Source organism: Rousettus aegyptiacus, unplaced genomic scaffold, assembly GCF_014176215.1.
Source record: "Rousettus aegyptiacus isolate mRouAeg1 unplaced genomic scaffold, mRouAeg1.p scaffold_m13_p_2, whole genome shotgun sequence".
Taxonomy (NCBI): Eukaryota; Metazoa; Chordata; class Mammalia; order Chiroptera; family Pteropodidae; genus Rousettus; species Rousettus aegyptiacus.
Genome location: NW_023416295.1, coordinates 154,486,760 through 154,499,817, shown reverse-complemented (window position 1 = coordinate 154,499,817; position 13,058 = coordinate 154,486,760). Strand labels below are relative to the sequence as shown.

General features: G+C 37.6%; 1 protein-coding gene across 1 annotated transcript; it reads left to right on the top strand.

Annotated features, from left to right (window-relative positions):
* The first annotated feature begins 107 nt into the window (after nt 1–107).
* On the top strand, nt 108–10,818 carry TMEM52B (transmembrane protein 52B). Its single transcript, XM_016128924.2, has 5 exons — nt 108–691; nt 2,778–2,821; nt 4,534–4,572; nt 5,129–5,298; nt 6,263–10,818. Exons 1-5 carry the CDS (start codon nt 617–619, stop codon nt 6,505–6,507), a joined length of 573 nt encoding a protein of 190 aa, XP_015984410.1. The 5' UTR covers nt 108–616; the 3' UTR covers nt 6,508–10,818.
* Nucleotides 10,819–13,058: the final 2,240 nt, after the last annotated feature.

The following is a 13,058-nucleotide window of genomic DNA, read 5'->3' as shown; positions in this document are numbered from 1 at the left end:
GAAATAAATGACCCAGAACCAGGAGAGTTGATTATCAACGTAGTGAAGGGGAGGGTTTCAAAGAGCAAGGAGGGTTAATCATATGGAGGGGGAGTGAATGGAGTTTAGCAGAGTGACTTTTAACCTTCAACAGTCACCCTGGAGTGCTGTGGTGAAAGACCAAGAGTATTACTCATTTTCTGATGGAGAAGAGTACTTATTGGGTCACCAGCAATCTACCTTTGATCCTCCTCAAAGTCAAGTTTCTTATAGTTGCCTAGAAAAACACCTAATTCAGAGGACTGATGTGTCCTCCTTGAATATCTTCTTCTAGGGGCAGTGGGAGAAATTTTAAGATGTATAGAAAGAATTAATAATAAAAGAGAAGAAAAGAAGATAAAGGGGAGCAAATGTCAAGACCCTAAAACTAGAAATAGAAATAGAGAAAGAAGCCAGGGTGAAAGAGTAGGGAGAGACTACAGAAAATAAAAGCCCAGGGGAGTAAGAAGAAAGAGAGAAAAGGAAAAACTGATTTACTGCTGAGAAAACTTCTCTCCTTAAGTCCTCTAGGTCAAGAAATCGGACATGGCACGGAGTGTGAAAAGGAGGTAAGGACATCCAGCGTGTGATCTCGGAGATGCAGGAGGAGTTCAGCCCAATGGGAGTGCGAACCCGTACAGTGCTGGCCTTTGCCCTGGTGTGTTTCATCCAGGTGAGCTGCGAAAATGTAGGAATAAAGCTTTTGTTTGTTTGCTTCTCAGATAAGTCAACTTTCCAAAGAATCTGGGGGGAAATGAATGAGGGGAAAAGACGTATGTAGAACCAAACGGGAGTGGGAAATGAATACCTAGAATGTTTCCTCAGTATTGTGGGGTTACATAGTGCTGGTGTGATGAATGACAACCTCAGTAAAAAGAGGGACAGGAATGAAGGCAGCCATAGATACGAGCAGGATAGCTATGGCAATTTAGAAGTGCCACTTTTGTATATGGTTCTCTTTTAGCCTCCTATCACCCATCCGTCAAATTCCCAAGTAAATGATCAAAACTAGCTCTGTAATTCCCCTAAACAGAGTTTCCCACATCAACTCTTACACTATTTCTGAAGTTTATAGGTGCTTTTGGATCAGAAAAAAGTTAAAGAAAACTCTTTAAAAATACTTCGGATCTTTTCTTTCTTCCCACTAAAAATCAGAAGTTCCTGAGTAACTCATTTGGTGGGGAAGGGTTCACTGGATTGGGGTCATCCTGGACAATTGTCAAGGGAGAGTTTACATAGCTATGAAATCTGTAAAGGAGAACAAGTGAAGAAACTGACTAGTATCAAGTTCCTGTACCGCTCCTAGCAGGAAGTGGGCTGTCTTTTTCGCTTCCTACATACCAGTTAAATTAATGTCTGAAATCCATATGTTTTCTTGTATTTCTTTTTTGTTTCCCTTTCTCTTCCTTAACGTCCCTTTCCCTGTTTTCTCCTCTTCACTTTTGCAACAGGCCTGAAAGAGGCATTTTATCTGCTGAGTGCTTTAGGCATTTCTAGCTTTTAGTCAAGAAAATGAAACAAAGTACCAAGGCTGGGTTAAGGTTGCACACACTTTGTCATCTTTAGTGACCAAGTATAATTAAAACAAAAACAGAGTTTCTCAAATCTTATCCACAGAGGACAGCTGTTAGTCTTTTAAAAAAAAAAATCCTTTCTGATTTATCAGAAGTATGCGTGTGTTCCCTCCCCATAAAATCCCAATAAGTGTAAATCTCTGTCTTTTTTTAGAAGATATTTGTGGTCTTTGTTGTTGATTTCCTGAAATATCAAGTCTTTTAAGTTATTGTGAGAGAGAAACAGTTTCTAGAACAAAAGTTTACCCAGACAAGTTTTTGAAGGAGAAAGTTAACTGAAATATAAGGTAAAAGAAAGAATGGAATGTTTCTTTATTGAGAGTTGAAGGGATTTAATAGGAATGTCAAGAATTTATTAGAGCAGAGTTTTCCTTTTTTTTTTTTAATTCAATATATATAATTGAGTTTGATTTGAATTATGGCCAAATCAATAAGTGTGTGCAGTTGGTTATGTTATTTAAACCCCTATGCCTTAGCCCCTTAACCATTTAAAATAAAGCTAAACATACCCGCCTACATTGTTATTGTGATGAAATGTTACGAAATATTAAAAATTTTTAGCAGTCTGACTTCCATATAGTAGCTATTCAATATATAACTTCCCCTACTCCTTCTTTCCTTGTATGGTAAGTTATTTATGTACTGAGGGAATGAAAAATAGCAGTGGGATGTGTCAACCAAATTAAAAAGTGAAGGCTTTCATGTCACCAACAAAAACAACACAAAGAGCAGTGGGGTAGAATTCAGTTTTCACTGGGAAATAATTAGGAAGACAGTAACAGTATCCTGCGGGACAGATTAGAAAATTTCTAGGAGAAACAAATTGGTATAAATGCTGACTCTCATTCACAAAAACAGTGATGCTTACCCACTGCCAAAATAAAAAAGAAAAAAGAAAAAGAAAAGGAAGAGGAGGAGGAAGAGGAAAGAGAAGAGAAGGAAGGAGAAAGAAAGAAGCCAGATAGTGCCCTTCCAGGTTCTCCCACTTCTAATGCAGTAATGAATAGACATGTGAGAGATGAAAACAGGCAGTCCTAAACATGGCTGACACTGTGAACTCGTCCTCATATTTACCCTGCCCTCACCATCTGATCTAACAAAGTACTGTTATGAGGAAGGACTGATAAGCTGTTGGGCATAGTAGATTCAAGATTTCCCTGTCTAAGACTGTTTTTCTTCCTACAGCTTCGCTGGGCAAGATGTGAAGAGAACTGTGTCAGTCCTGAACAGTAAGTATCTGAGAGTTCACATGGAGAGGAAGGAGAGACAGACAAAAACATCAATGTACAAAACAGGGTCAAAATGTCATCAGATATCTGTGACTTCCCTTATTTCTACTTAAATGGGCATCAACCCACTTATCTGACAGACGGGTTATTCAAAAATAAAGACACATAATTGTGTCATCCTAAGCACTCATAACACTGCTGACAGCATTTTTTCCAAAGCCAATCATCCTATCAAAGCAGCAGGCTTAATCTAGATGTATGCAATCTTAGAGATTTGCAGGAGACTTACCCATGCCTCTCAGTGACTCATCATGACAGACTGGATTCAACATCTTAGTCACAGGCAGACATATTTGGGTGATTTCCAAAGATGCATCATCACTACATATCTGAAAAGCATTTTCTATTTTTTAGGGTATGTTAATATTTAATGGAAACTTCATTGTAACAAAATTTATCTATCATCTTGAGGTAGTTGTACCTTAATCAAAACCTCTCATAATTAAGTCATGTAGATGCAGAGGATATAAAGGTAAAAAAGAGAAGAGATTAATTCTACGTGGAGGTAAACTATTAAAAAAAAAAAAAAAAGCAGAGACAGTTTGAAAGACTTGCTCAGGCTGAAGGAAAACACATATTTAGCCATGGGAAGGGTTTCCCAATAGCCAAGTACGTTACACCCAGGGGAAATGGTGATGACCTTGGTTACTTGTCACACGCTTTCTGAGGTTTTAGACACCTACCACCATAAGAAGGGGCATTTTTAACAGAATCAGAAAATCATAATGGTGTAGAGCTAGAAGGAGCTTTGAACAAAGAGGGAATGTGAGACAACCCAGGGAGACATTGTTCAGTGAAAAAGCAAACTGTATGTTCCACAACTGTGCAAACGAAAAAGGGACACAGAAGTGGATTTCAATAGATTTCAATAGATCAATATATCAGAAAGTATTATTAAATGTACTCATCTTCAAAGATATTCTCCTTCGCTTCTCTCCATTCCTAAGTTTAGCCCATACTCACTCTCCCATGTAATCCATATTTTTTTATCCCCGTAGAGAAAATTTGTAATAGCCCTAGTTAATTGGAAATATTTAATTAGCTTTCATCATGATGAAGTTGATATCTCTATTTTCCCCCTTTTCTTTTGGACTCAGCAGATGTATATCAGTTTTGATTCTGGATGTGAAAATTTAGGGCCCTTTTTATGGTAGAAATTTTTATGCTTTGTTGGTGGCTCATTTTGCAACAACTTGCAAAAACATACATAAATTACAAACTTCATTGAATTATTTTCATACTTATAACTGAATTTTTTTATATTTAAATATATACAAACATTAACTTTCACATCCATTTTCAAACTCACTCTTTGTAAACTTTCATTGGAAGTTCTTTCTTGGTAATTGTCATCATAACCATTTACAATGGTCATGGTTACATTTTTATTAACACTTTTTCATGATCACTACTTTAGTCTTTCTTATAATGATTTACAAAATGATTTATACAATGCCATTTACAGTATAAAACACTAATTAAGGCATCCCATTTCACAGTAGATTCAGCTGGCTACATTGAAGTAAATATAACCTGTGATGCTTTTATTACAACTAGATGCCATCTTATTGTAACTCATTGTTCTGATTCTGGAATCATAACAGGTATTCACTATATTTTTATTGCAAAAATAATTTATTCTTTCTTCATAGTTGCCTGACCACAGACTGGGTACATCTCTGGTATATATGGTAAGTTTCAGCTATAACACCCAGAAAGACATTTAAAAGAAAGAGGCTTTATTTTTCTCAGGGTTTGTTTTGTTTTGTTTTGTTATTTTTTAAATATTGGACAGCAGGAGAAAAAAATGTATGAGATGGCTAGCCTATTTACCTAGCATCTCATGGAGTAAAGTTTATTTGCCTCATTACTACCTTATGTGAAAATATGCCAGGATTGCTTATTCCAATATCATCTCCTCGGCCAAACATCACCAGATTATTGTGTACATTCTCAGGGGCAGCTCTAGAGATTACCTACATAGAGGAGATTACTTCAGTAAAGTGAAAAGCAGCCCCTCCAAACCACATTAAATCTCTTACTATTTGTTCTACTGAACTGACTTAGTCTTGCTGACAAAACAAGGACATACATATGTGAAGTGAAAGCCTTGGGATTAAAATCTTTTAATTATTCTATAAAATATTCACACAAGAATCAAAGTGGAGACATTGAAGGTTGATGATGCCAAAGTCGGAGATAAAAGGCAGATCACAGAGCTCTCACTGCCCCGTGGGCTCCTTGCAGGTTGCTGGTGGTAATTGGCGCATTGCTGCTTCTGTGTGGTCTGACTTCTGTGTGCTTTCGCTGCTGCCTGAGTCGCCGCCGGCGAAATGGGGAAGACGATGGCCAGCCACCCTACGAAGTGACAGTCATTGCTTTTGATCATGATAGCACCCTCCAGAGCACGATCACTTGTGAGTTCACTGACATTACACATGGGAGGTGAACCCAGGTTTAAATGAATGAGTAGGATGGTATAACAGTATAAAAACATTGATTGAATAATATTATAGGTTCTAAAACTCAGGGTGATTTTATTTCCAAAAACCTGATGGGACGGTGATCTGGCCTCTCATGGATGCTATTTTCTCAAATATTGGTCTGACTGATGATAGAGTGAAGAAAGTGAAATATTGGAGACAGTGTTGGAAATGTTCTGTAGGAAAAATTACTCAGTTCATAGTTATTTTGATAAAATTATTTTAAGCTCTGAACATGTCTCCTTTTCAAAAATGTCTTGGATTTTGTATAAACCTACAGTTTCTAACTTTAATATAGTTAGAGAAATGTTTCATTTGTACTTTCAGTTCTTTTATTCTCCAAGTCTTAATGCGCTGAATATTAGCCCCAATATCCCCTTGATGGTCATAAGACACTTTGTTTTCTTCTGTTCCCTTCTTTATATTATAGTCTTTCCTAAAATTGGAGAGTAAATACCAGGCAGAACAGCAGGTAGCAAAACACTGTGACTTCTATTTTGCAGAGAAGATATTATAGCATGTTGATGTTCACCTTTCCTGCCTCTCTCTTCTATCGTTTTTGAGAAAAGATAAATAAGACAGAAGTAAATGCTCCTAAAGAGTCTGCAGTATCAGGGGGTTGGTATAAGGGCTCTGAATCTGTAAAGGGGAAAGGGCAAGGTAGTGAGATCCGGGAACACAATTCAGAGTATTTGACGATAATGAGAAGACAGGATCTTCTAGCTGAAAGTGAAGTTGGTTTCTAAACAAGCTTCACAGGATTTTCATAACATTTGTGGCAGAGAGTTGACAATGAGTTTGGACACTTGTTAAAAGTAAAAGGAAATTAAGTATGTTGTAAGTCTGATTTCTGAGGATGTCACATTTACTCTAGCTTTGTTCCTTCTGCTCTCACCAGCCCTGCAGTCAGTATTTGGCCCTGCGGCTCGGAGAATCCTGGCAGTGGCTCACTCCCACAGCTCCCTAGGCCAGCTGCCTTCCTCCTTGGACACCCTCCCGGGGTATGAGGAAGCACTTCACATGAGTCGCTTCACCGTGGCAAGGTGTGGACAGAAAACACCCGATCTACCCTCCGTGCCAGAAGAAAAGCAGCTGCCTCCAATGGAGAAGGAGTCTCCTCAAGCAGAACGCTCTTCAAACTGATGGGAACTCTGGTTTTATGAATGGGGTGGGTCTTCCCCCAAAGTTGGTAAAGGCAGACATATGGAACATTTTTTTTTCTAACTTTCAGGAGATTCAGGATGACATCTAAACATCTTTCAGTGGAAAAGATGGGTTCCGACTCTTCATTTCCAATCACACACATTTTCTGACATGAAATGCTCTAATCAAGAACTCTCGTTCTTTACCCAATAGCCAAAATTTGCAACTAACCTCTAGCAATGCTGATTACTACAGAAGCAGGAAAACATCAAAGATTTCTTGAATTCCTTCAGCTTTTGAGTTCCTTTACCCATACGATACTGCAAATTACTCTTCTCTGTCAGCTAATAGGTAATACACTTGAGAAGAAAAACAGCCATAAACATTAATCACCAAATTCATCCTTCTTCTTGAGAGAACACCCACTTTTATACCGAGTGGAAATGATAATCTTGTATATCATGTAATATCTAACTGGACATCCAGAATTCAGGGGTGGGGTTGCAGGTATGGGACAAGAGAGCACAGTATATAATTGAAGTGCCAGATGCAAAGGTCTTTCTTTCGCTTTGGTTCTACCAACCAGCAGTATGAGACATTGCCTAGAGTGCAGCTACAGTTCTATTCATTTTTCAGTTCCTCTTCTAACTTTGAAAGTATAGCATTACTTTGCTTCTTTCCTCCTTGCTTTGACCACTTAAGAGATTGTTCTATAGTGACAAACACTAGACTCTAGTGGTGGCCTTTACTGCCATCTAGTGGAACCATGATGGAAAATGCATCCTCCTGATAGAGCCTATCCACACACCTCTCCGGTTTCTGCAGCACTAACTGAACTAAGTTTGGATGAGATCCTTCTGAAGGCACCCTCCTGCTACGTAATGCTAAGTTGCTCACCTCCCACACGACCTCCAAAATGTATTACTATTGGAAAACTGAGGAAGTGAATAATATTTGGGGAAAAACTACTCACTAGTGACTGTAGATAAGTCTCTGAAACCTTTAAAGCACAGTTTGCTGCTCTCCTTAGTCACCATGGAGTTCACTCCTGTGACGTCTCATTTTGTCACTAGTTATTAGCACTTGTTTGGCTTCATTTCTTTCTATACTCAATCTAAGACATCTGTTACTCAGCTTGATCACTTTTGCCACTGTTTTCAAAAAATTTTAACCCCTTTCAACTTTCCTCACTTCTACCCTTCAAATTCTAAACATTGGTCCAATGAAGCTTCTATCTCCCCAAAGCCTACACTGCTGAACAGAGCTGCAGAAAATCTCTCAACTCTGCTGAGGTCGTTACAAGCTCACAGTCTCCAACACACCTGAATAATTTGCCATTTCTTCCAGATATCCTTCAGTAACTTTCCCATTTCTTTCAGTAGTTATTTAAATTTCAATGTCTATATTCAAACTCCACACCCCTTAACTCTAGGCAGGGGACTTGTCCACCTAGTTCAAAGAGAAAATCAAACCTTTAGGTAACTTCTTTGCCCAAAGCTACAAACCTCTGTGGATCTCCCCTTTCCTCCTTCCTCTGGTCTCAATGAAATAGCTGTTTTTCCTTCTTCTCAATAATAAAACTCCTAATTGTGCTTTGTATCACATTGATTCAACAGTTTCTTTGTTGGGCAGGTATTATTTAGGAAATTATGTGACAAGAATAGTGTGGGGGTGGCTGGGGCTATAAAATTATGCAAGACGCACAGAGTCTCTGACTCTCGGTCCTCACAGAGCATAAGAAAAGGCAAAAGAAAAATGGTAGAAAACATCTACAGTACAAAGAGCCTCTGGGAAAGGCAGGGAGAGGAAAGATCATTTTCAAAGATAAGGAACAGTCTCATAAATTTGAGGAACTGAAAAAGACTAGAGAAGATGACTATAGTAAGCTAAGGAGAGGGCTGCAGAAATAGAGTCTGAGAGAGAGAAGGGGCCTTGGGGGTAAGGAGTATAGGTGTTGAGAAATCATTGCAGGATTTTAGACAGTAAGTCACTTGATGTAATTTGAAATTAAGACAATTAGTTAATGCTACAGGAAAGGAGTAGGTCAAGTATGAAAGCGTGAAGACCAAATTAGGCCTACTGAAGAAGAGTAGATAAGAGATTCTTATGGCTGGGACTAATGTAGTGATATTTGAGATGGAAATAAAGATAAGGGTAAGGATTTGTAAGATATATTGGGGAAAGGCTCATCAGGATTTGCTAACGAATTGGGTAGGGAAATGTAGTAAAGGAAAAAAGTAAAAAATGATTACTGGGTCATTGACCTGAGCTAATGCATGGAAGGTATAGCAGTGTATTAGGGTGGAGAAAGACTAGATTTAGGGGGAAATTCCAGACAGTGATTTCTAAAATGGGGAAAAGGTATTCGATGGAGAAATAATAACCAAGCTAAGATAAAACTTGCTTCCGGGTATAAATAAGATAATCAACTCCCCATCTCCTTTCTTTACTCTCTTTATTCTTTAATCGTTCACTTTCTACTAGTTTCTTCTCTTTAATATACATTAGATTTGTATGAATTATATATTGTAAAATGAAGGGGAGTATATAGCTGAAGAAAAAAGGTGTCACATTGTTAAGCCTGTACTAAATAATTCAAACACTGAACTTAAACACACTTAATCTGTTTTAGCAGAATTCTATAACATGATCGACATTTTAGAAAGATACTCTGATGCAAGTCTGAGATCTTAGCTGAACTCTGAAGAAGGTTGATCTTAGTTGTACCTAGGAGCATATTATAAAACCCTTAGTTGAAAGCGATGAGAGTCTGAAAATAAACATAGGGGTGGTGAGGAAATGGATGATAATCATTTCTTCTTTTCAACAGAACTCCAAGCTGTGCTCAAATTGAAAAATAAAAAAGGTTAGGAAATCATATTTATACACCATTTTTCTTTAGATCTTTTCTCTAATTTTTAGTAGTGATTCTCTATTACTTCTTTCTCAGCCTGAATAACACAACTGTGTATACACCTGCAGCCTGGCAGAGAAGCTGCACTACCATCCTCGACAGCTCATTTTAGGTATCCCGGCGATGATTATACTAAGCCAAAAAACACCTTTTACTGCCAAAACAGACTCCTGTAAACAATCTGGGCTGTGTCCAGCATGATAACAATATGTGAACGAAAGTGTCGATATCTACATAGTAGGAAATAACTCTAACAGCACAAAGGTCCTAATCTCTGAGAGACCTGAAAGACCAGTAGATATTAGTTTACATGGGACAATGCAGGCTCTCCTCTCTTAGGGAAGATGGGTCTGAGAGAAGATTGGGCTTTGATGACTGCTTTTGTCTGTGGTTTGGAGGCTTGAATTGGACTTATGGGTGTGGTCTATAAGACCTTTATTAGAGGGTCTGATTAATGCATTAAGAGTGTACTTCTGTGTGAGTATATAAAAATAAATAAAAAATTAGATTTATGTAACCAATATGAGAGACAGGAGAGAAAAATGGCAAAGTCTGAGAACAGCAAATTTTGTTTTCTTTTCCTTGAGTAAGCAGATTGGCTGGAAAGTAATAAAGAGGCCGTGATGGGAAGTCTGCCCTTGAGCAGATTGGGGAAACAATTTCAGTGATTTATGGATTCTCCAAGGCACACTGAGGGTTCAACTGAGGGTGGAAAATATTTTACATGCTGTCTCAGAATAATGGTGACCAGTGTCCTTCCATTGGCACTTTCACCTTTGTTAAGCCAGAATTACACTGTTCCCTACCTCAGAATTCCTCATAATTTTGGGTTCGGAAAGGTCGTTGTGAAAGCAGTAGTATTTGAGTTGAAACCTGACAGATGATAAAATTTTAAAAATTAAATATACCATGTAGCAGCTTTTATTGTCTATGAGCAAAGATGGAAATAATGTGAATGTGTATTATGAAGAATGTTGAAAATTCTAAGAGTGATATAATAAGAATAAATCTGGAAAAATAGGTTGGCATCTTCTTATGGATGGCTTTATATGGGAGCTTAGCAGTTTGATCTTTATCCTGCATTCTATGAAAGCCATCGTAAATTTTTGAAACGGGAAAGATATCATATAAGCTGTAGATGCTTTGGCTGTTACTAGAAGATGAATAAGAGAAGTAAGATGTAGAAGACAGGGAGACCATTATGGCTACTGAACCATTAAACAGGGAATACTTCAGTTTCTTTCAAAAAAGCTTAGTTATAGGCAAAGTTACGAAATAAGGCAGGCTAAATTTAACACCTCTTTATTTCAGCTTCTCTGTATTTGTCCTTTAATTGTTTTTGTTGCCCTTTGGTTATTGCTGTTTTTATTTGACAAATGAAGTCGCAATTCCAAGTATCTAGACCTTTCTTGAGTTCCGGTTTGTATATCCAACTTGTCCACACAGGGTCTCTCTCGTACTTCCTTCTGGAACTAGACTGGGAACTTGCTCCCTCCTGTATTAGTTAATACTTATTACTATAGGTGGTAAAGTTGAGTACTCCCCTCTCTCTCTCTCTCAAAAAGTTTGTAAATCCAAACTCAGTAAATATCAAAGTAGGTCGATAGAAAGCCAATTTATAGGGTACAAAAGTTTATCAAAAGTCAAATGACTGATAAGCAATTATATTCATTTGAGTGCCTACGGTACATCATCTAATTCTTCAAACCATGGTTTCCCTTTTTATCAGCTTTGGAGGCTGAACTGTAGAGATGTGGTATAACTTGCAAGAAGTTGAGTGTCTGAACTGGTTTTATGCTCAACTGCTTCAGTCTTCAAACACCAAAAAAAAAAAAAAAAAAAAGCCCTTTTGCTCTTATTTTTAAACTTTTATTTTTATTTCTTTGAATCAATGTAAACATTCATACAGATTAAAAAGTCGAAGAGCTCTACAAGGCTCCTAAAGAAAAATAGCACCTTCCAACCATACATATACATATATACATACCCTCTACTTTTTATGCACACATTGCTATTCTTGATTTTAATCTTCAATTTGGAGCATCATTTATTGACTTGCCCTTGTAGAAGAGACAAAATTTAGCCCCTCTTCCTTACCACGATTTATACTTTTGCTACCATGACACATCTGAACATTTCTTATGCCCCTCTGTCTTCTAAATATAGTTATATCATAATTTTGATCAGATGAGTATAATGGGTAGCAGGAAAAAAGACTAATAATGACTAAAAGCCTGAAACCAGGCTTTTTGGATCTTTCCCTTACTCCTTGTCCAGTCATGGTGTAGTCAATTGTTCTCTGCTTCAAATTCTTAGGTTGTAAAATGATGATAAAATGAGTATATTAACATTATGTTACTGTGTGGAGGTTAATACATATATACATACTGTACATAAAGCTCGTATTTTAAATTCTTTTTCTTTTTTGCATGTCTGTTTCTATGTTCAAATTTTCCCCTTTTTAGAAGGATAACAGTTATATTGGCTCAAGCCTACCCTAAAGGCCTCATCTTAATTTGATTATCTTCAAAGACCCTATTTCCAAAGTCACATCCAAAGATACTGCAGTTATGACTTTGACATTTCTTTAGGGAACATAATTCAGCTAACGACACAGTTGTTTTAGTGGAGTTTCAGGAGACATTAAAGAAAAATGTATATTTTTTAATCCACCATCTTAGATCAGAAGTCTACCCTTTGCTTTCTTGACTATGACATACTGCACATTTTTTGAGTCTTTATTTTGTATCCAAAGTACTGAGGATATAAATACAAGTAATAGATCACCAAATAGCATAGAGTCTACTGGGAGAAAGTACCTGAAAATAGGGACTTAAATGCCGTTAGAATTCTAACTCTATCTTTAAATCTCTCTCTCTTTATCCGTATATCTGTGTCTCTGTTATCTTCTTTTTAAAATTATATTTCCCTCTCTTTACTTCCCCTCCCCTCATTCCATCCCTGACCTATGAATGTTGCCATTTCCCCTTAAGAACTGGATCTCTGAAGGCAGGTGTCTCCTCCCACGCTTACCCGGGGCCTGGCACACCTGGGGATGGTCCGTGGCTCCACCAGGGGTGCAAACCCAGGATCTTCTGTGTGTAAAGCAGATGTGCTAACCACTGCACTATGGAGCTACTCCTATGTTATCTTCTTTATCTCTCTTTATATTGGACTGGTGCATTTAGACAGCAAGTTTGGACTTCGTGAAGCTAAAACAATGGCTATTGTAAGCCTCTGATCATGTATCAACCAAACTCTCTCATCAAAAAAGGGACTTACCTCTCTTAGTTCAAAAGTCAGAAATTTTAAGGAAAGATTCTGATTAGTCTTTTGTAAGTTACCTGGCTTTCTAAGTGGTCAAGGTAGTCAGGATCTCTGATTGGTGGATGCCACTAGAACTATGTGTTATCAGTGTAGAAGAAGTAGTTACTTACAAAACCATGTAACCATGTATTACTCCCTTCCCCACTCCCCAAAAAATAAACAATGAAAAGTAATGGACATGGTATTATCTAATGACAATGCATCATTAAATGTGCTATGACAAAGACAAGCACAAACACAATGTTTTGAGAGCACATTGAAAGGATGCAGAAGTATCCAGGCAAATGAGATTAAAAAGGATTCTGAGAGA

Excerpts from the sequence above, each read along its gene's own strand:
- TMEM52B (XM_016128924.2), top strand. The coding sequence starts at position 617 with ATGCAGGAGGAGTTCAGCCCAATGGGAGTGCGAACCCGTACAGTGCTG. Across the intron at positions 692-2,777 it reads CCCTGGTGTGTTTCATCCAG|CTTCGCTGGGCAAGATGTGA; the intron begins GTGAGCTGCGAA and ends TTCTTCCTACAG. Across the intron at positions 2,822-4,533 it reads AACTGTGTCAGTCCTGAACA|TTGCCTGACCACAGACTGGG; the intron begins GTAAGTATCTGA and ends CTTTCTTCATAG.